At 35.5% G+C, this 22536-nt stretch overlaps 2 protein-coding genes across 8 annotated transcripts; one reads left to right on the forward strand and one right to left on the reverse strand.

Moving 5' to 3' along the window:
* LOC109717979 lies at window positions 11816-14017 on the forward strand. Its single transcript, XM_020243945.1, has 5 exons — window positions 11816-11906; window positions 12028-12074; window positions 12172-12301; window positions 12824-12873; window positions 13504-14017. Exons 1-5 carry the CDS (start codon window positions 11816-11818, stop codon window positions 13795-13797), a joined length of 612 nt encoding a protein of 203 aa, XP_020099534.1. The 3' UTR covers window positions 13798-14017.
* LOC109718826 (F-box/kelch-repeat protein At5g15710) lies at window positions 17688-20465 on the reverse strand. Of its 7 annotated transcripts, XM_020245251.1 has the most exons (3): window positions 20203-20432; window positions 20039-20118; window positions 17688-19909 (listed from the first exon to the last, which is right to left on the reverse strand). In XM_020245251.1, exon 3 carries the CDS (start codon window positions 19876-19878, stop codon window positions 18592-18594), a length of 1287 nt encoding a protein of 428 aa, XP_020100840.1. In that variant the 5' UTR covers window positions 19879-19909; window positions 20039-20118; window positions 20203-20432; the 3' UTR covers window positions 17688-18591. The 7 variants fall into 7 exon arrangements, with proteins under 7 accessions (XP_020100840.1, XP_020100841.1, XP_020100842.1 ...); XM_020245252.1 differs by lacking the exon at window positions 20039-20118 and having other exon boundaries at window positions 20408-20465; XM_020245253.1 differs by lacking the exon at window positions 20039-20118 and having other exon boundaries at window positions 17688-19901; window positions 20408-20442.

Here is a 22536-nt window from a genome sequence, read left to right on the forward strand (position 1 = left end):
TGCAACGCAGACACACCCTAGCCAAACTCGACAGATTCTCGTTGCAACGGAATGGGATCTTTCCTTCCTATACTATAAAGTCAAGGCACTCCCTCGAACCACCTCCGACCACACCCCAATCCTCCTCACAACAGGGTCCCTTCCACGCCGCAAAGGTTTAGATTTAAGCAGGTCTGGCTAACAAAGAAGGACTTTATCACAAAAATACCAATCTGGTGGAATGAAGTCGCTCCCAAGAACTCTGCCATCCTCACCATAACTGCTAAGCTCAAGCACTGCAGAGCAAGAATTAAGGAATAGTGCAAGATGAATTTTCACAGTATTGCAAACTCCAAGAGGCGACTGCAGGAGGAAATCCAATCAATAGATCAGATAGAGGAGCAGCTAAATCTGCCATAGGAAACTATAGATAAACGGGCTAATCTTGAATCGCAACTTCAATCCATCCTAGAAGAGGAAGAAATACTTTGAAAAACTAAGGCCAAACAGCAATGGCTTAAGGAAGGTGACGGCAACACAATTTTTTCATGTAGTGGCTGATGGACGTAAACGCTTTAACTCGATCAAAGCCATAGAAGACGACACCGGGCGAGAAATCACAAATGAAGAACAAAAGAGATCCTACTTCTTTCACTCTTTTAAACGCTTGTTTGGTCAGGCGGAGGAGAGACTCCCGTCTTTCGGAGATTCGAGCGAGCTCTACCAGTCCACCAGACTGTCGAATCTAGATACTCTAACGACTGAGTTAACTCTGGAGGAAGTCAAGACAGCAACCTTCCAACCAGACAGCGATAAGGCCCCCAGATCGAACGGATTCCTACCCCTTTTCTTTCAAACCTTCTGGGAGTCCGTCAAGGGTGATATCTTTAACATTTTTGCTGAACTCCAGGATAACAGACTGTTTACCAGTTCGCTTGATTACTCTTACGTATGTCTCATCCCTAAAAAAGAAGGTGCACGTAAGGCTACCGACTTCCGACCGATAAGTCTAATCAATGGAATACAAAAGATTATCTCCAAAGTTCTCACCAATAGACTCGCACCCATTCTGTCATCTATTATTACTCCATCGCAATCGGCTTTCCTCAAAGACCGGCTGCTAACAGACTCCTTCGTCATTGCTTCGGAACTAATCAATTGGTGCTCAAAGTCTCGTAAGGAATGCGTAAGTATCAAGGTCGACTTCAAAAAAGCCTTCAACAACGTCAGATGGACTTTCCTACAAAGTATACTACGGTGGCTTGGATTTAGTGACAAATGGTGGTCCTGGATTGAACAATGTATCTGCAATGCCAAAATAGCCATCCTGGTGAATGACACTACTACAAGGTGGCTAAAAGCTAGAAAGGGTCTTAGACAAGGGGACCCACTTTCCCCCTACTTGTTCATCTTGGTGGTCGATTGCTTGGCGAGGATGACTGAAACAGCTAGGAGTAACAACCTGATACATGAAATCGACCTTTTTGCCGACTGTCAGACGGTGCTAACACAATACGCGGATGACACGTTATTTTTTTGCGAGCCAAGGAAATTTATTATGCGGAACTTGCAGTTTCTCTGGAAAACCTTCGAATGGACCTCCGGCCTCAGAATTAATAAGAAGAAATCGGAACTATACTACTTTGGTCCCAATACTCGTAAAGGAGACAGGCTGGCTAATATCATAGGATATAAAGTTGGAAATCTACCGTTCCGTTATCTGGGCCTTCTATTATACAATAAGCATCTTCGCAAGGAAGATTGAAACTTGCCTATCAACCACATTGAAGCGAGAATTGACGGATCAAAAGCTAAACTACTCTCCTTTGGGGGGAGACTGACTCTTGTCAACTCAGTTCTCACCAATGTGCCACTTTTCTACCTTTCTATATTTAAAGTGCCACAATGGGTACTGCATCGCCTTGAAGCCCTGAGAAGGGCATTCTTTTGGAAAGGGTGCTCCAAAATTTTCGGTGGCGCTTGTCTCGTGAGTTGGAAAACTGTTTGCAAAAGCGAGGAAGAAGGTGGGTTGGGGATCAAAGACTTGGACACCATGAATCTAGCTCTCTTAACTAAATAGTGGTGGCGCTTCGTCCATGAGCCACACCTGCATTGGTGCAAACTGATCAGAACCCTCTATTACAAAAGACGAAGGTCGCTGCACAAGGGAAGAGATTTTATACCTTACTCATAATGGTGGAAATGTGTAATTCGATTCCGTGAGGTGTTCAAATGCGGTGCATCATACAAGTTGGGGGACGATAACAACATCAGATTGTGGTATGACATCTGGATTGGCGAAACACCCCTACGCACCTTGTTTCCAGACATCTTTGACAGTATTCGGAATAAGGAGGTCAAAATATCACAATGCTAGAACCCTAACAGATGGAGATGGCGATACATCTGCAGAGGTTTCGGGCGTCCCAATCATCCGAAAACCTTGACAATTTTCCCTGTTTAAAGATTTACTCCTTCACTGCAGCCCTACCAACAGTCCGGACTTGCTTAAATGGCGGTGGACCTCCAACCATTTGTTTACAGTTAAATCCCTTTATAAATTCATTGACGACGCGGGATTAAGAGACCCGACGAACCATCACATATGGAGACTTAAAATCAAAATCTTCATATGGCTACTACTTTGCAAGAAATTACTCACAGCTGACAGACTGCTCAATCGCGAGATGTACGTAGATGGACACTGTGTCTTCTGCGCATTTTCCATGGAGAATCGTGATCACTTATTTCGTTTTTGTGTGTTCGTCCAATTCTTGATTCTTAAGCTGGGAGTATCTGTTGGGGATTGGGATGATGCTCGAGACCTTTGGAGTAATGCATCTTTTATCTTAGACGCCGCGAAAAGATCGGAAGCCCTAATCCTTCTAGCGGCAATTTGGTGGGTTGTATGGACGGAAAGAAACAACATTATCTTCAGCACGAAACTAATGCTACCCAAGCTATTGAGTGCATCTTACGTCTGACGGATTCGTGGACACAGCTTGGATCACTGCCCCAGCTTATTGTTCTTCCTCTTAAAATTCTTTTTCCCTCACCTTTCTTTCTCCTCCCCCCTTTTCCTTTATCTCTGTCTGCCACCACGAATGACGCACCTCGCACGGGGAATTTTTATCTTTTGATTCTCCCGTGGGGTAGTATTCATGATGTAGATTAAAGTATGTGTATGTATGGTTATCAGGTATTGCGGATCCATGGCTTCCAATAAACGCAAGCGTCTATTGTTAATTACCCCTACAAAANGAATAGACGAATGTGCTATTTTATATACCCGTACGTATTATTTTTTCGCAATCCGGTGCATGAGATATTTTCAAAATTTAAATTTTATCCATGCACCTGGTGCATGGATGATCTCATAAACCATCTCTATTCTTATTTATTTTTTTCTCTCTTTTCTTCTTCTTTTTTTTTTATTCTCTTTTTTTTTTTTTATGCTTCAACAATCTCTTTTTTGCTTTACTCTTGTTCCTTTTTTGGCACTGCCTCGGAGGCCCTAGCTATCTGCTTCCACCTTGTATGCTTAGTTCATTTTGCTAAATGAATAAAGCAGGTAGCTTGCTACTTCTTTCTCAAAATAATAATAATAATAATAATTTATTCGATCTAAACCACGAGTACAAAATACTTAAGTCATTTTATTATTATTAGGATCTCTACTCCTTATATACTTAATTATAATTTTTTTTTTCCATCCGATGTGGATTTATTGGAGCGTTACAGACTCTACACGTTAAGATCCTAAGATCCTCGTCAGGCACACACATAGAACAAAATTATTAGGCAGAATTACTAGGTGATGGGAGATCCTAGAAATAGCCCTTGCGAGTTCAAGAGGTGCCCACCACGAAACTGGTAACGTAGCACTTTATTCCCCATAGCATTTAGCTCTTATATTTTCGGCTGATATTTCGCTCTAATACCAAATGTAACAACCCTAGCTACTAGCACTATAATTCATTAGATCCAAACCACCTAGACAAAATGTTTAAGAATAATAATAATTATTGTTATTGGGGCTCCAATCCTTATATACCTTACTATAATCTCTTTCCATTCGATATAGGACTATGGTGGCTTTACAGAGATACCAACTATAATGGCCCACTTCCCACCCAATCATAATCCTTTTCCATCTGATGTGCGACTATTGGGGCATTACAGAGATACTAATGGTAACAGTCTGCTTCCCAGGAAGGTCACCGATTTTAGAACTAGTCCCGCTTTCTAGGATGGTCACCTACATTAGAATTATTCTATCACGAATATGCTTAACTCTCTTAATCTTTAGGCCTATCCACCATCCAAAATATTATTATCGGATTAAGAGCTTTAGCTGTACTATATCTTATATATAGGACTATTCCAAATTTTGAGAATATCTTTTGGGGGTTTCATATTCCTCTCCCCTTTTAGAACTGACACGTACAAGCAGGCGAACTCTAGCCCTAACATATTTAACTCTTTTAATCTTTTGAGCCAACCTATAGCCCAAAATATTATAATTGGATTAATTATATCCTATATATAGGACTATTCTAAATTCTAGGGGTATTTTCTTCATTTTCATTAGACTCAAACACACTCACAAGCAAGCGTTGTGTGATTCATCTCACTAGCCTTAGCTGATCTTGTTGGAGCTGCGCTCTACCCACGACAGTTGCCAATTGGGGAGCTACACTTAAATCGCTGCATGACTTTTACTTAGTTGAGATTCATCTCATATTTCCAGCTAGTATTTAACTCTGATACTAAATGTGACAATCTAACACACTAACAATAATAACTCGTTGGATCCAAATCAACGGCCCAAAAAACTTAAGTATAGTTATTATTAGTAGGTTCTTTAATTCTTATATACTCACTAATGGTCCTTTTTCCATCTGATGTGAGATTATTGGAGTATTATAAACTCTCTCCGCTGAGACACTAACATCCTCGTCAGGAACTCATAGACTAGAATTATCAGGCAATGTGAGACTTTAGAGATGACTCTTTCGGGTTCAAGTGGGGTGACTCCAACCAAAGTCGTGGTATAATAATTCATCCAGCATAGCACTTTGCTCTCACATTTCTTGCTTCTATTCGGCTTTGATACCAAATATAATGATTCGACCCATCAGGAATAATAACTCTTTGGGCTCAAACCACCGACCCAAAATTCTTAAACTAAGTTATAACTATGAGGATCTCTAATCCTTCGTACCCAATTATACTCTCGTTTTCATTTGATGTAGAACTAGTAGGGCATTACAGAATAATACTCAAGGATTAAAGTGCCCATCGGCACAGGCCGTATCTACCATGCCGTATCGTGCCAGTAAGATGTTGGCACGATACAGCCATCGTATCGATGGCACAACTCAAAACTCTCTATTCTTGAAATTAGTAAGTTATTTTCTCAACAAAGTTCAAAAGATTTGATAAAAATACGTAATAAATAATTAGTATATTTTGTTACTAAAGAAAATAAATATTTCATACCATTACGTGTCGATACACATATATTTTTTTGACCTGCATACATCGGTACGGCCCGACACGCACTGTATCGTACCATGTTGGCAAGTTTCCGGCACCATCTCGTGCCACGACACTTTAATCCTTGAAAACACTGTATTTACAAACAATTTTATAAAATAACAAACTTCTTACAAATTTGCTTACTATTTTATTACTGGGCGGTTGCAAATCACGAAGGTAAGAATTAAACCAAATATTAAAACTGATCATTAGTTAAAAAAAAGGTTGTAAAACAATTTGTAAGCATAAAGTTAATTTTTTTTAATAGTATAATATTCAATAAGTAGGAACTATTATTGATTGATCAAATGCATCGGTCTAATAAATTTATCATATGAAGAACATTTGTTTTTCCAATTTCATTTTTTTTTTCATTTNTGCACCTAATCTAAATCTAAACAATTTCTACTCCAACTCAACCAACCATTAGATTTAAACTAAGAGGTCCTATGTAGATTCTTCACCCAACCAACCATTTTTAATTAGCATTTCAACCTTCTTTTTTTTTTTTTAGAAGTCATAATCACTTGTAGAATTTGATATATGATCTGATACCTTGTGCTGTTCATGATGATACCAGTCGTGTAACCTAAAATTCAAAATCTCATAAATTAAAAAATAAGAAAAATGGTTTAGTCAGAGTAATACATTCTGTGTACTTGGATAATTAATATACTTGGATAAAACTTGAGTAGAGAGCTCCCCACTGACGTCTTGTTGGGGAGCCCCTGATCCATAGCCACATGTTAGTTTTATCTCTATTCAAAAATCCGTCGGGTGTTTTTTAATACTAAAAAAAAAAACTGTTAAACCCTACAAGAAAGAAAGGATTATAACTCTTAAATAGAGATAAAACTAAGACATGACAGTAGATTGAGACTCTTCAATAGGCATTATTGGGAAGCTCTCCACTGAAGTTTTTTTTTTTTGTACCCTTATAATATAGGTGTAAATCAGACACCCGAGACTTCATATGGCCTAGAGTTACTTATTTTAGTACTTATTTTTGGGCTAAATTATAAAATTAAAACCTCATTGCATGCACTTTAGTCCCCGTCTTAATTACCGACTTGACATTAACAATTGCCTTAATTAGCACCCTACACTTTTTTACCATTAAACTTATATTTTAATTAAAAAAAAAGCTTTGGATAATTAAGAAATTTTCATTCACCTGAAAATTAGAATTTGAATGAAAATCTCGCATATCAAACACGGACAAAAAAATACGTTTATTTCGATTCCGATTAAAGATGATAAAAGGGCGAACCAAACACACTGTTAGAGTGTTCGGGTAGAAATAATAACAAATTAATTAGATATTTTCCGGAAAAAAGTATATAAAAGTAGTAGTGTTTTCCCAAAGAATTTCAACGGCTTGGATTCGTTTGGAAGTCTGATTACTAGTAGGATGATGCCACGTGGCATGGCATCGATCTAACAAACGGCCATTCGCTACGCACCAAGTGGCACGAATCTCCACGCGGATAGTTGGAGAGAATTGGGGATTACGCCCTCGTGTTCTACAAAAACCGCATGGAGGCTTTAAAAAAGTATTTGATTTATTATTTTTTTAATTAAATTTTTTTTATTCTTTTATTATTTTTTTTTGGAAATTGGGATTGCTAATGATACAATGGTCACCAACTTGTAGGAGGCCATGTTCTTGTGGCTCTTGATTTGATGTTCTTGGCATTCTTAAAAAAATTTTGTTTTTTTTTTTTTTTTGGTTTAATCTTACCACATTGANTTCTCTCTCTCTCTCTCTCTCTCTCTCTCTCTCTCTCTCTCTCTCTCTCTCTATATATATATATATATATAGTAAAAACATATAGAACTTACCACAACTATAAACTATTTTAATTTAATTATCTAATTTTTAAAAATTTTAATTTTATTATTTAATTTATTAATTTATTTGATTTGAGTTCGTCAGCGATACTTTGATTTTAAAATTTAAGTTAAATATTTATTTTAATCAATTTATAGTTGCAAAACTTGCATGAAATATACTAACTAAATCCGTAAAAATAAACGACACAATCAAAAGTTGAAGTCAAAGTGCTGATTCAAATCAAAAAAATAAAAAAATAAGATAGTAAAATTAAAATTTTGAATAACCAAATCCAAATAGTCAATAGTTCAGATAAATTTATACGTTTTTATCTTAAATTTAAGTGATATTAATTTAGGAGTGATGATGTTAACCCATCCAAATTTACTATTTATCAGAACTTGTCTTAAAAACACGGGTAATGACGCAAAACAAGGATAATGGTATTTTTTTTTCCTGCTCTTTTCACAGAAAAATAGAAATAGAAAAAGAGTGTCCTATAAATGAGAAAGGCTTATCTGTGGCAAGTATTCTATATAAGATTAATAACAAGCTAAAAATATCATATTGAAAGCATAATTGTAATTGCAAGTGTAAATAGAGCCCAAAAGAAACAAAATTTGTATAATTCTAAGCTCATTGCATTAGTTGGTTGGACCCTTACGGCTGTGTTTGGTTGGAGGGATATCCCATAACAAGGCGGGATATCCCTCTTTATCCCCTCAAATACAATGCAAAATAAAACAAGGCCTTTGTTCCGGACTTAACGAGTTGTTTCGGAAACAACTTATTAAGCTTGTTCTCCCTAAATGGGACAATTGGGGCGAACAACTCGGGGGGATATATTTCTTTACCATTTTGCCCTTTAACCCTTCATCAGGGTGTATTTAGAAATTTTTTTGATTTTTTTTTATTTATAAGAGCCACACTATTTTGACTTATTAATATTTAATTTAGTAAATTAAAATAAATCGATTGAATAATTAATTTAATTTAATTTAATAAGTGTTATTTCATTTTAAATATTTATATTTTAAATTAGTTTGGAAAAAAATAAATAAATACTTAAATTGAATACTACTAAATTAATATTTTGAAAATAATATACAAATATACTTAATTTGTAAATTAATTTATTTTAATGCTTAATTTATTAAATTATATTTGATTATTACATTCAAGGGCAAATCTGTTATTTTATTTAATTTTTATCTTTCCAACACCTTATTCCAAAATAACCATCCAAACACTATCAAGAATATTCTCTAGGAACAAACAAATAACATCTAAACGTAATTTACAGTTTGTTCTAGCTTATACAGGAATATTCCCTGTTCTCGGGAACAACAAAAGTTATTCTCCAAAATTTAGTTCTCTAGCCAAACGCAGCCGGGACAAGTAGTATCTAGATAGTAGTTACACAGGAAACATTCTTTAGATAAGCATAAATCAAGCCAAATGTACCCTTTTAAGTTCTGAAAAAGGGGGCTAAATTAGACTTTTGATCTTTAACCTATGAAGAGTATAACACTTTTGCTTCTCAAACTTCAATTTATTATAATTTTTAGCGTGAACATTTGAAATTTTCGCAATCAAATCCCGCAATCTTATTTAGTTGACTACAATTGATGTGCTGCTGATGCGGTAGCAAGTAGCTTTTAAATTATTGGCAGGCTATCAATCATAACATTATCGACGCATCGTCGGCATATTAGTATTTAGACAACTGAATAGGCAGTGAGACTTGATTGCGACGATCTAAAAAGATGGAATCAAAAATTACAACAAATTAAAATTTGAGAACCAAAGCATCAAACAACCTATAGTTTGAGGACCAAAAGCATAATTTAGCCGAAAGAGAAGGCTTGTCGGTAGACACAATACACACATTTAATTTAATTATACAAAATTTAAGACAATTAATGCCAAAAGTGCTCTCAAGTTCCACTAATATCTTAGAAGTGAAACTGACTGTCCCTAGTGCAAGTGACAAAGGATTTGATGGTTGGTATCCGAAATCCCAAGTTTGAATTCGAGTTGATTCACGTTTCCAGCTAAGTTTATTTCTAAATGAAATAAACGAAGTGGTTAGCATGCTATCTATCTCTCTCTCAAGAAAAAAAAAAAAAAAAAAAAAAAATCTTGAAGGGAAAAGGTTCCCTCAGCACCTTTGAACGAAAGCAAAAAGAATTTACAAAAACCATCTTAACTTAGATGCCTATAAAATTTGAGAGAGATAAATTTAGAAATATGAATAATATCAAAAGTACCCTTAAATTCTCAGAAAGCCAAAAAGTTTACCCAGCATCTTTAAAGAAAAGCAAAAAATTTTACCCAAACTATCTTAACTTAGGTAGTAAGATATCTGAGTGTGAAACTACGAGCTGTGAGTTCAATTTCATTCTTTCAGAAACTATTCAAAGTCTCACAATAGGATTTGAACTTAACACATATAGCTTCACACCTAAATACCTTACCACCTAAGCTAAGGTGGTTTGGCAAAATTTTTTTATCTTTGAATTAGAAATTTTTAAGAATTTTATGTAATTAAAAGTCAGAAAGTCATCTCTATAATAAATATTTCATATAAAATCTAATATTGCCTTTAGGCCCAAAAGTTATAAACAAATACATCTTTTAAACAAATATATCCTTGGCATTATATCTGCCTAAAATTACCATACTTTTTATGATTTGACATTCACAATTATACCTGTTATGATGAGATTAACCAATTACGAATCCTTTATTTATAGAATTACTAATGCCAAATTTCCCATCTAGAATCTTCTACATTTTTGTTATTATTGGTTAGGTTGTAAATTCATATTTTCTTTTAAGAAAGAGGAAAGTAAAAAAAAAAATTACCATTTTCCTCATTTGGTAATGGTTGACCTTTTCTTTTCACGTACAAGCTCTAAATGATGGGGTGTGCCCATGGATGATGAATTGCCTTCACACTAGCATCTATGAATTTTTGCAGCAACAGAGAGCGGAAATTTGATAGTAATATTTTTCACTTCTTTTTCTGAAAAAAGAAATAAAAAAAAATATCATTCCGCATTCAACAACGATGCATTGTAAACTAACCAATAATGACAATATAGAGAATCCTCTACTTGTTCAATCAACGTAGATTTGTGATTACATGTCGGGTCTAAAACAAAATCATGAAGTAGACATCGATCGATCGCCAAATGCACACCAAGTATTCAAGTCAACGTCTTGGTTCTGTGAAGATTCTCGAGCTAAGATGCGGGAGGAGCTGTTGGATATATAAATTATTAGAACATTGTGCTACAGAAAATGAAACTTCTCGAGTAATTTCACCTGATATATTATCAAAAACCTTCGGTCTATAGTGCATATTTATTGTTTTTCACTGCAGAGCGCGAAGCAATTCCAAAATTAAGTTGATAGCTGAAGAAGCCCTTAAACATTATATATAGATCCGAATTTTTTGCTTCTATCATGAGAATAACATTCTTACTCTTAATATATATATATATATATATATATATATATATATATATNATATATATATATATCTAAAGGATGCCAGGCAGAAAAACAATAAAGCCATCACATTTCATTTTCCCCTCAAAATCTTCAAAGTTTAGCTATTAAATAAACTCTTTCATACACTTAATTATTAATGAAGAAAAGTTATATATAATAGTACTTTAATTAGTTCTTCTTACTGATCGTTCTTCTTACTGATCAAAGAAAAAGATTACAGTGAAAAAATAGTGCAAAAAACCAAATAGTAGGTTTTTGGTATCAGCAATACTACAACAATATTGTACAATTAGTCAATTGAAGCCAATTGGAATACTATGAACCAAGTCAAGAAAACCAACATTTAGGTGGTCAAATGTGAGTACATATTCTGTGTACCATACCATGAAATTCTAGGAACAAGAGCTATATAAGCTGCCCCCCACTACCATAAGAGAATGTGTCACACTCCAACTTGGCTCTCTCATGCATCTTTTAGAAGTGTAGCACTCATCTCATAACCATTAGCATATAAAAATGAAAAATAGTGTGCATTCATTTAGGGAATGTGACCATATATACTAAAAGATTAGCGAAAACTCACAAGATTTGAATACCCTTTTCCTCGTTGCATGCATGGCGGTCGACAGGCACAAACACTTAGATCTTCTTCCTCACGCAACCCGCAACGCTTTTGAGTTCTTCGTAGATCACAAGGACAAGTTTCGCGCCCTCCTAAGATCATGAATCTAACCAAGACAATAAGAAAATGTTAAGAATTAAATATCGATTAATAGTACCAGTATCGGTAGGGAGGAGATATGTTGGAACCCTGGGTTTTGACCTATCAACTAGGGTTAGCTAGCTTATAAAAACCCACCCTTCCTTTTACTACCTCTTCCCCTTTTTGTTGTCCTAGTGTGAAAAACACACATACCCTAATTACAGTTCAGCAAGGTAGTTATGCAGCAGTTAAGCTTAACCACCACCACCTTAGTAGGGCTATTGTTCTTTTCAGTTGCCCTAGGGCACTCCCTCGCACTTGCTCGTCGAGGTAACTAGCCATTAATTTCACTCTCTTCTTTATGTTCTTCATCAAGTGTCCATAGTCCTTTTATGTAATGTTTTACTCAATGATTCGCATATATAACACGTAGATTGCTTACTTATTTTAGGTGTTTTTATGTTTGCTGATAGTGAGAAGGTCCATCAGAATAATCAGGTACAAGTTTTAGATGTGCGCAATCTACATTGTTCTTTATGTTAAATGAATATTCTTTTTTAGTAGATGTAGTTTTACGAACAAGACTTTGTTATAGGAAATTCATGATAAGACGAGCATGATCGAGGATAGTAGAAGCAAACAGATGAACGAGAGAATTGGCATCGGTAATATCATCGTGGAAGCGAAGAAAACATTAAAGGAGGTGGAAACTGAAGCAAACTCAGGTGCAAATAATGTTGTTGTTGGAATAAATGGCCAAGGAGGAGAGAAGGCAATGAGTTTAAATCATGAGTTAAACATTACCAGAGGAGTTTCCCCAAAGGTCCATTTTGGTGGAGTCGTACCCTTCTCTTCGGACTACCATTTGCCCAAAAACCACCCTCCAAAGAACAATTAAGCATTACTTTAGAACTAAAGTGATTCAAATTATGTTTTTCTATCTTCACATATTTGTTGAGGTTTATAATACGGTTTGATGTTTCACTCACAATATATAGTATCTTCAAGTGATAACACTAGAGAAAACCCTAGCTTCTTTTTATCCTGATATCACAAAACTGCATTAAATATGATTTAAAATGTGACAATGTCATGGCCAAATACTTATTGTAAGAGTAAATAATAATGTACTAATGTTAGAATGAAAGAAGCTACTGTGTCTCATGCTTATTGTAAAGTGTGAGAAAAATGACATGTCGGATGAATTAATCTCTGTTCAGTTTGAATACTTTCTATTCTCAATGCAGGAAAGAGCAAGAGCTACCCAAGTGATTCAAATGGGTCACCTAATTTAAAGGTAAAAAATAACGGCACTTTCCATTCTTTTACTACTTACTGTAGATTGCAAGCAATATTTTCTTTCATTTTTTTGATTTCTAGTATAAAGAAAAAGATGACAACTACGAGTTGTTTAAGCTTTTCCTCCTGATCATTCCTGTACATTATTAAAAAAAAAATCATACCCATTTTGTATAATTAATGCGGTGACTAGACTGTATCACGGAGTTTAATTGATTGTGATCTAACGGTCATATTTTGTGGCAAACATAGAAACAATTGTATTATTCTTTTAATCCTATTATTCTACAAGGAATGTCAAGGAATGTTTTTTCCTTCTCTTTTTTGGGGTTTTTGAGGGGAATATATTAGATTTCCAATGATGTAAATATTGCAATGTAAGTATATAACAAAGTTATTTGGTTCTTTTAGGATGAGAACCTAATGAAACTCAATACTCTAGTGCACCCTCAATATAGAGAGAGGATGTGCATTTAATTAATAGTCTACACTAAAATAATGTCACAAGTGATGCCTACAATTGAGTTACTCTACTGATTAAGTTAGATATTTTCTATTAAAACATGTTATTGTTTATTTAAAAAGATCACTAGCAACTAACAAATGAAACTAATGTTTAATTCCTCAGGATTCTAGTAGCACAACAGTGAAGTCAAGGCCATTATCCAATTTCAGAACAAAAATTAAAGGGATTGATCTTGAAACAGTAGATGCTTCAGACACTCCACAAAAGGGGTTCCGATTATCCGCGGCCTCAACAAGATCACAAAAATCGACACTGTCGAATTCCCACAAATTTCATGATCAGACCAACAGAAATATTCGAAAGCAAAAGCTTATAGAGGCGTCGGACGAAATTTTCAGATTGCTCAACAAGGACTACCACGACAAGCCCCGCCGCCGTCCTCCCGTCAACAACTAATGAGCCTTAGAGGAAATAATTAGTACCATCAAACCCTAGTTTATGTCCCAAACAAATTTTGCCCACATATTATGCCTCTCTCTCTCTATATATATAACATAACTTAGTGATGTACTATAATAGTAACTAAATAGCTAGGGTGTAGTTTGAATGGTATTTACCTATTAACCTTATATAGTTTGGAAGCATAAATCTATAATGCGAGAAATTTAGTACTATTTGATCATTTCCAGTAGTTGCAAACTCATTATTCTTGGATCCTTTGCAATCCTATCCTTGGGTTTTAGATATCCCTCTAAAATGATTGCAATCCCTAGCTAGACATTCAAATCCTTCTCAAGTTTGCTTAACTGATCACAATGCAGCAACTGGCATCAGTAGTTGCAAACTCATCCTTAGGCTGAAGCAGATAACTAATTCAAATAGTAACTAATATTTCTTATCTCCACTATAAACCCAAATAAATTTATTTTAGTTAAAAAGAAGCTTCGACATTATATGGATCAACAAGGTATTGGGCCAAAGCAGGGATTGTAACAGCGAGAGAAGATCAAAGCTAGACCACAAAGAATTAGTTCTTGGTAAGCACATTCCATCTCAAACCTTTTATAGTAGCAAAAACAAAACAAGCTACTTAGTATAAATGCTAATTCCTTTTGATCTTCATATCAATACTCTCTAACAACTTTTGGGGCAGAAACCTACAGAGCTGAACCCAAATGTAACTAAAAGATCAGATAATTTTGGGAAAGAGTTGTCCAAAACTAGGTTGAGCATAAACTAATGATCCATCACCCAACACAAAAGCTTGATTCTACTTGAGGTGCTTAGCTCACCACCCCAACAGATCTTGTTCTTCTCTTTTCAACTACTCTTCTCACTAGGCTCATTCACCTTACACCCCAACTTCTCTGTCACACTCCATTGAGTCCATTCCCTTCCACCCACTGACCCACTCCTAACCCCACTAATACATATGCCCAACCAGCTTACCATATAAGCAACTTGTAACCTCCTTTGTTCTCAACGCCCTTCAATTGATGTCTCCTAACTCAATCTGTCAGTTCTACCAAGATCATCATTGGTCGTTTTGTTTTGAACGAGCGTGTCATTTGCCATCCTTCATCTCACCCTCTCTCTTGTTCCGGTCACCCTATGGATATGGAAGCAGTCATCAACTATCGTAACTAAGATTCCAATTTCCAAATTTAGCTACTCAAAAATCTAATCAACAGTCAAAACAATTATCCTTTAGCAGTAACTGCTAAGTCAGAATCCACAAAGTCTTTCAGTATGGTTCTAATGGTAAGCCTTAACTCGTCATGGTTAACAATGTAACTCCTTCCTGTGACATACCATCAAGTTTTCATCTGCGCTACTTTAAGTGCATTGTCTTGAGACATAGCCGTGTCTACTAAGTTTAAGACATATTAGAATTAGGGATTCTTTTCAGCTACTCTTCATACCCCAGTCGTTTCATAAGTCTATTTACTCTTATATAATTTGAAACATGCGACGATATCTTTCCTAGCCCTTTAAATTCTTTCACTATGAATACTGTTTGTCTACGATTAGTCCTAAACTTCTTATCAATCAACTCTACCACATGATAGTTGCTCCTTTCTCCTTTTCACTGGCAAATTGCATAGCTACCTACAACAACCAATACATGCTGAGTCAAGTAGGTCAAGCTGAGTCAAGTCAGAAAATAAAATCAATTTTCCAGTTACTATTAGTTACATCATCATTTAGAACTCCGGAAATCCAATTTAACATGTTGCTTTCAATAAACAGAAAGAACTGAAGGATGATACCTAACATAGTTATTTACTCTTTGATTGCATGATATCTGAACCAGCATCTTTTTTTCACCACATTCTCAAAAATTCCGGTTCTAATCAGAACTCAGGTTTAGCATGAATATGATATCTAAGTGTAATCAAATGATTCAGTCACACTATCCACATTCTCAAAACTAACAAACTGTCACCAGGATTCACTCGCCAAACTGGCATAACTAAAGTTTATACACAGTAACAGCTAATGATTTAAATCCCAATTCCACCAATTATGGAACTAAAATCATTGCAGGTTGAAAAAGAATGACAACTTGAATATTCCGACTATCCAAAAATAAGAAAGGTGACGCGCAGTAGATTGAATAATTTGCACGAGAGGAAAAAGTGGGAATAGCAAAAGGAAGAAAGAAAGAAAGAGTTCATAGATAAAATTCTCCACTAAAACTTCACCAAAATGTGAATCAACATCTTGAAATAAATAAATAAAGCCGAAAACCCTAGAACTGCTTTCTTAAAACCGCCATAAGCATCAGACTAACAAATGAAGAGAAAAAAAAGGGATTGGCAAAACAGGGAATTGTCTAGTATCAGATCAAAAGGATTCACGAACATACTTCTTAGTCTGACACTTTGACATCACATAACACAAAAGCAAAGTGAAAATTGCAGCAAAAATTATATTGTCACTAAAACAACAAAATAAAGCATTGTGGTTAGATTAATTTAACATCAAATAGATTTTCGCTTACAACAAGAATAGATAGGCCATTGGGTACTCCGAAACATCCTTGCAACACTCAACCAACTGCCTACAGCCTAATCGCATCCCTCCAGAAACCAGTATATATCACAACTTCTATCTAGTTATTTTCTTGGTTGTGAGTTTTTCTTTTCATATAGAATCCCCTGATGACTCAACAAAACAAATGATTAGTCAATGAAATTTCTGTGGCTTGTCATTTCTGATTCTTTTTTCTTTCTTTCTTTTTCATATTGAATTTCAAGTTTGCACTTTCACTTAGAATCTGTTAATATTTACCCCACAGGAGTATACTATATAGTTATTTGAGAGTATTAAACATGATCAAACATGCCCAAGTAGCTGCAGCTGTATTTTGTACGAAAGCATATTTTCCATACGTATTGTAACAAAAGCAAATTTCAGCACAGAATGCTTGTTTATTTGCTCTTCTAGAAATCTTCTCATTTTTTTCTTTTTTTTTTATTTTGTATGAAGTTAAGAAGAATTTCTATGTTAAAATGGAAATACAACTTTAAAAAATCTTTTTGGGATGAGAAAGTAGATAACCATTATTAGAGGAAATTTCTGTACATTAACCCACTAAAGCATGATATGATTTCAAAGTTGTTCAAACGTATAAATGGATAAGATTTGGAACAAGAAAAAGTGAACACTCAAATATAGGAAAAAAAACACGATATGGCTTTCATTTCACTCATTTACAATATCCACGGGATTCAGGTAAATCCTTGTTCATGTGCAAGAATAGTAGCAGCATGAAACAAAAACTATTCAATTTTGTAAGTATTTGGCTACTGTCTGCAAATTTTCTACAACTTGACATGAAATTGTTCATACTTGTCAAGTTCCTAATGTCTCTTCATGCATTTACTTTACCTGGATATAGAATTTAATTAAAAACAAAACTACTTTTCCAGATTATGGTAAACTAGGGAAGAAAAGCCAGCTCTATTACATAGAATCTGTTCAATCTAACATATTCACATTCCAATATAACTGACAAATGTACTATGGTTTGAAAGAAGTTTCATTAAGGTTCCACAATCATATAAATACCACATATTAGCAAAGCATACAAAAAGAAAGCTAATCAAATACATACAACTATAAGGATCTAAAAGAGTAATTCCTTCTCAAGTAGCTCTACAACTTATGAAACTCAGAATATGCATGATCACAAAAGGAAATAAGAAACTATGGTATTAGTGACAGCCGTAAGTACAGAACAGCAACAAAAATATGTGCTGCAGTACAGGCTAGCAATTAAAAATGCAGGTACATCTAATACATAATAAAAATTAGCGGATGTAACAGACTAATTCACGCAATTTGCGGGAGAAAAAAGAAATGATTGACATTGAGCTTACACAAAAAATCATCTTGTCCACAGTCTACAATCAGAGACTAACCGACAACTTAGTCAATATTACATACAAAGCTACAAAATAAGGAGATGAGAACAGCTAAGGACGAAGGGCCAGGATAAGGTCATCCGCTAACGTTGTACCTATAGTTACAACCTAACCTCATTCTATATATTTTGGTACTCCAATAGATACGTAGAGTTCATCATTAAAAGCATAAAAAAAATGTGTTACAAAAAAAAAAGTACCAACAAACTTCATTTTTGAGAACAGAATTTCTCTGACAAGAAAAGGAAAATCATTAAAGAGATTAAAGGAAATTTTTTGAATTATGATACAGTACTCTTCAAATGGCAACTCACAGATGTCAGATAAAGTCACTTCATTTTGTTAGGGCAGTTGATTGAGTCCACCATCATTGATCAAACAGATCTTCAGGAAGCACCAATTGATACACCCATTTTGCAACAATAAGCGTGCGCAAAAATTAAATCAGTTAAAAAATTGCTTCATCACAAAGCCACACTGATGCAGAAAAGGATTGAGGCATTCCTTTTCTGTAATTCCGATGACTTCACATGCCGAAATGCAGCTGATTTTGCTTCCTGTTAGAGACGAGCCTGCCTTACTGGACATTGTCAGAGTATTAAGAAGAAATGTAAGTGAAGTTCCTCAGATTCACCATACAACTGCCATCTTGATGAGGATAATATATTAGGATAGTATCTTGCTGCTCATCTTTTTGCGTCTCCCATACTGCATCCTCACAAAGAATCTCGCAATATGACTTTTTCCTCACTAGAAAGAAAATACTGTTATCTCTGAAGGTGTGGCACCCTTTTTGTCAATGAAAACACAAGTCGCATTATCAATAGATTGAAGTATCAAATCTTGGCTCATAAAAGCAGATTTGGCTATTGCACAGTTGGATAGCGCACCCAGTAATCCACGACCACAATTTCTTATCCACGTCATAAAGAAGCCCTCTCCCTTGGTTCCAAGAAGTAAAGCAAATTAAATTATCCTGCCCAAAGCACTCGAATCGTTCTGCAGATAATCTCAACAGTGCCCTAAAATACTTTGGCGGCATCCTGCAGATCTCCACCCACACTGTCTTAGCATGATCCAACTCCCAAATCCGCATGCTCTGAAGAGTGCTGTAAAGCCCAATCCGCCCCACCAGAAATAACCGTCTCTGTGCACCTGCCACTAAATAACCGTCCAATAAAGAACGCGGGAATTTCGCAGGTATGTGCTCCCACTGCGCGATATCGACCCGGTACATCATTAAGCCAAGTGGCGAAAGAGTTTCTAAATATAGCCTAGAGTCGCAAAACGCCATCTTTGATGAACAAAGGTTAACTGCCGGCATGACCTGATGAAGAGACCACTTATTAAGTTTTGAATCATAAACTTCTGTCGGTAGTGTTTTATCTCCATATATATCGCTCGCTGCAATAACCTTAAATGAATGGTCCGTTCGATCGGTGACCAATATCAGCTGCCTTTGTTGATTATAATGCATTTTTGGCAAAGTCCTCCAACTTTGAGTTAGTGGATTACATACAAGAGTTTTAAAGCTAAACCCATCGAACCCAGAAAAGCAAACAAGCCCGCGAGAAGAGCCGACCAACCAGAATGCCCACTCGGGCAAAAAACCAAATGGGATTTTATACCAGGTCTTCAGCGGCAAGCTGAGTACCGAACATTGATGGGTTAATGAGTTCAGTACCGAACATTGATGGGTTAATGAGTTCTTCCAAAACGTAAGAAGACAAGGCCCATGAGAAGGGACTTTAGAATGTGCAGCGAGGAAGCTACTATCGTTAAGGATCGAATTCCATCTCCTACAAACCGATCTCAACCTAAAGATGAAGAATGGAGGCACGCGGGCGAGAACCTCGACCAACAAATCCTCGGGCAGTAGAGCCCAAATGTTGTCTTCCATTTGGACATCGGCATGAATAGCTTTCGCGAATGTGGTGACCGTTTCTTCGTCGAATCCGCGCGGCTTGGTCTTAACCACTTTTTGCCGAGAGGGACTAGTCGTCCGGCTCGCCGTTCTTGTAGGCGGGACAACATGCTTCGGAGAGTAATCTTCTACTAATACACCGTTTTCCGCCGATTGAACAGAAATTTCAGCTTCTGTTTCCATGGTTTTAGAAGATTACACAGTATCTGAAACCCTAGAACAGCAAATTACATCACTAAAATGGGAATTTAAAGCAGCAGTAGGATCCTAAAACTAAAAACAATATAATGTCCAAATATTCAGATTGTAATATGAAATTTTAACTAAATAAAACTCTTTTTACCTCTGTACATTGCCATTTGCAAAACTTGCCCAAAAAATTACAATTTTGATCAAACCTCTCCACTAAAGATCTACACTAGGCTACAAATCAAAGCCCAAAGCAGATAAAATTAGGACAAAAAGATCCCCAACCCAAACCCTAGAGTACTCCATATCCAAACCCACCTGCGAATTCAAATCAAAATTGGGGCTTCACCGAACCACCGACGGCGAATTCGAGCTCAAATTTGACTCCTCAAATCGGAAATTCGGGCCATTTTGGATCGATTGAGCGGGAGATCTCATCGAAAGGGTGAAAAAGATCGAAACTTTAGGGTTTTGGAGGGGGAAAAAGAGTGGGAGAAATGAGGGGGGAGGGGAATAATAATACCTTTTTCGCGGAGGCTCGTGAAGATGCTCTGCTCCGTTGTAATGTACGAAAATGAAACCCTGGTCTCAATATAACGCCGTTTATCCGAAACGCCGTTAATTGGGACGGCGGAGTGTGCTATGACCGTTACGGACCCGTTTTGATAAGGACAATCAGGAAGGGTTATTATTTATTTCTGCTTGGACCTGGTGCACCACGTCACCCGTAGACCAGTAAACAATTTTTTTTTGTTTAAAAGGACAATATCTAGTATGTCCTTTAAAATTGCAAGAAAATCTTATTTATCTTTAAAGGACTAAAATATTTCTGTAGATTTAAAATTTTTTTAAAATATCTGTATTTTTTATAAGATTTATTTGTATGATTGGATTGTAGAAGGATATTTGACAATCTCAAGATAAATTTGAAAATTTTAAAAAGTAGTAAGGGGTAAATAAGGGAAAACTACTTTCTTTTAATAACTTGCAAATCCTAACCATCTAAATACTTTTTTTGGGGGGGTATGTAAACTTACAGGAACTATAGACTATTTTGATTTGAATACTGAATCTTTCAAAATTTTGATTTTTTTCTCAATCTTTTTAATTTGTTTGATTTAAGTAATATGATGGCTTTTTGGATATAAAATTTAGACTAATTGCTTATTTTAATAAATTTATTGTTACGTAAATTATATAAAATATACTAATAAAATTCATAAAAATAAACAACGCATTCAAAATTTGAAGTTAAAATTTTAAAAATTTGGGTGAAAATTATAAAATTTTAAAGTTTCGACGAGTATTTGGAAATGCAAAAGTTCATACGATTTTGGTGCGATTTATCATTATAAATATAGTTTTCAATTTATGAAAAAGATAGAAAATTAAAATCGGATAGACGAAGATGCATTGATTATTTTTACTTGTAATAGGGAGAGATTTGGAATTCGAATAATAGTTTGTCTTTTCTATAGAAGATTTTAGTGTGACATATACTTCTATGAACACACGACTAAAAAATGTAGGCAAGGTTTTGCCAATTATAATCTACAAACATAAGAGGAAGAAGATCAAAAAGGACCACAACAACCTTCGTGGACAAATCCCCTCCATTGGACCTTGAGTTCGTAAAACGAGGATTGCTATTGTTGATAAGCTTTAATTCTTTCACTCGATCAACCAGAATTCTAGATAAAGTATCACCTGTTGATCCAATATGCGTATGTGAAATTAATTCTTCTAGGTGACCTGTATACATTGAATGAAGCTCTCTGAGAGAATCTCTCCGTGTCAGAAGTCAAAAGTCAGCGCCATATCTTCTCATCATCAGAAATGGAGATGAAGTATGTATTAGAAAATATATCCATATATCTGCTATGATTTTTGCGTGCAACATTATCAACCGAAGATCGTCTATCTGGTAGGTTCATGAAGAGCTTCTTGACATTTTGACTAGTAGAATTTGACAGGCAAAGAGCGACAGCAAGAACAGCTGGAGATGGAACAGCAGTACCAATTGAGGGCATCAGCTCTTCAATTGTGCACAGCACGTGCACCTGTTCTTCTCTATAACCACAAGTAGACTTAAGTAACCGATACATTAGAAAAAGCAAAATTACTAGTTTTAGATCATGTTTTGAATAATTATAGCATCACTTCAATACGTAACAAGTGAAAAGAAAGTACACGAAGTGTATACAAAGTATAAACCTGAAGCATAACGGAGCAACAGTAGGAGTAATATACATACGTGGAAAGAGAAATGTTTCTGTTTTTCGTTAGTTGTGTTCCTTTTCCACCTGGGACAAATGACGTCCATTATGTCTAGGAAAACTTTGAATTTTGCCTTCAGATACTACAAGAATAAAGTAACTCAGTGAAGCAGAAATTAAGGAAAATTTTGTTCGGTAATTTGGTGGCTAAAAATACCATTTGTATATATAAACAAGTCAAAGAAGTTCAAAACACATAATCTCTCTTTTTCCAATGCTTTAAAATGGCAACTGCAACCTCCACTAAAGAAACATGTGATTATATGCTTCCAAGGTGGTAGCAACTGTAATTTTACTACTTGTCATGGGAGTATAATGTGCATAAACAAAAATGCCAATGTCCCTTCACCTATGGGTCTCTTCCATCAGAATGAGG

Source organism: Ananas comosus, linkage group 12 (assembly GCF_001540865.1).
Source record: "Ananas comosus cultivar F153 linkage group 12, ASM154086v1, whole genome shotgun sequence".
Classification (NCBI taxonomy): Eukaryota; Viridiplantae; Streptophyta; class Magnoliopsida; order Poales; family Bromeliaceae; genus Ananas; species Ananas comosus.

Excerpts from the sequence above, each read along its gene's own strand:
- LOC109718826 (XM_020245252.1), bottom strand. The coding sequence starts at position 19,878 with ATGGAAACAGAAGCTGAAATTTCTGTTCAATCGGCGGAAAACGGTGTA.
- LOC109717979 (XM_020243945.1), top strand. The coding sequence starts at position 11,816 with ATGCAGCAGTTAAGCTTAACCACCACCACCTTAGTAGGGCTATTGTTC. Across the intron at positions 11,907-12,027 it reads CCTCGCACTTGCTCGTCGAG|GTGTTTTTATGTTTGCTGAT; the intron begins GTAACTAGCCAT and ends TACTTATTTTAG. Across the intron at positions 12,874-13,503 it reads ATGGGTCACCTAATTTAAAG|GATTCTAGTAGCACAACAGT; the intron begins GTAAAAAATAAC and ends TTAATTCCTCAG.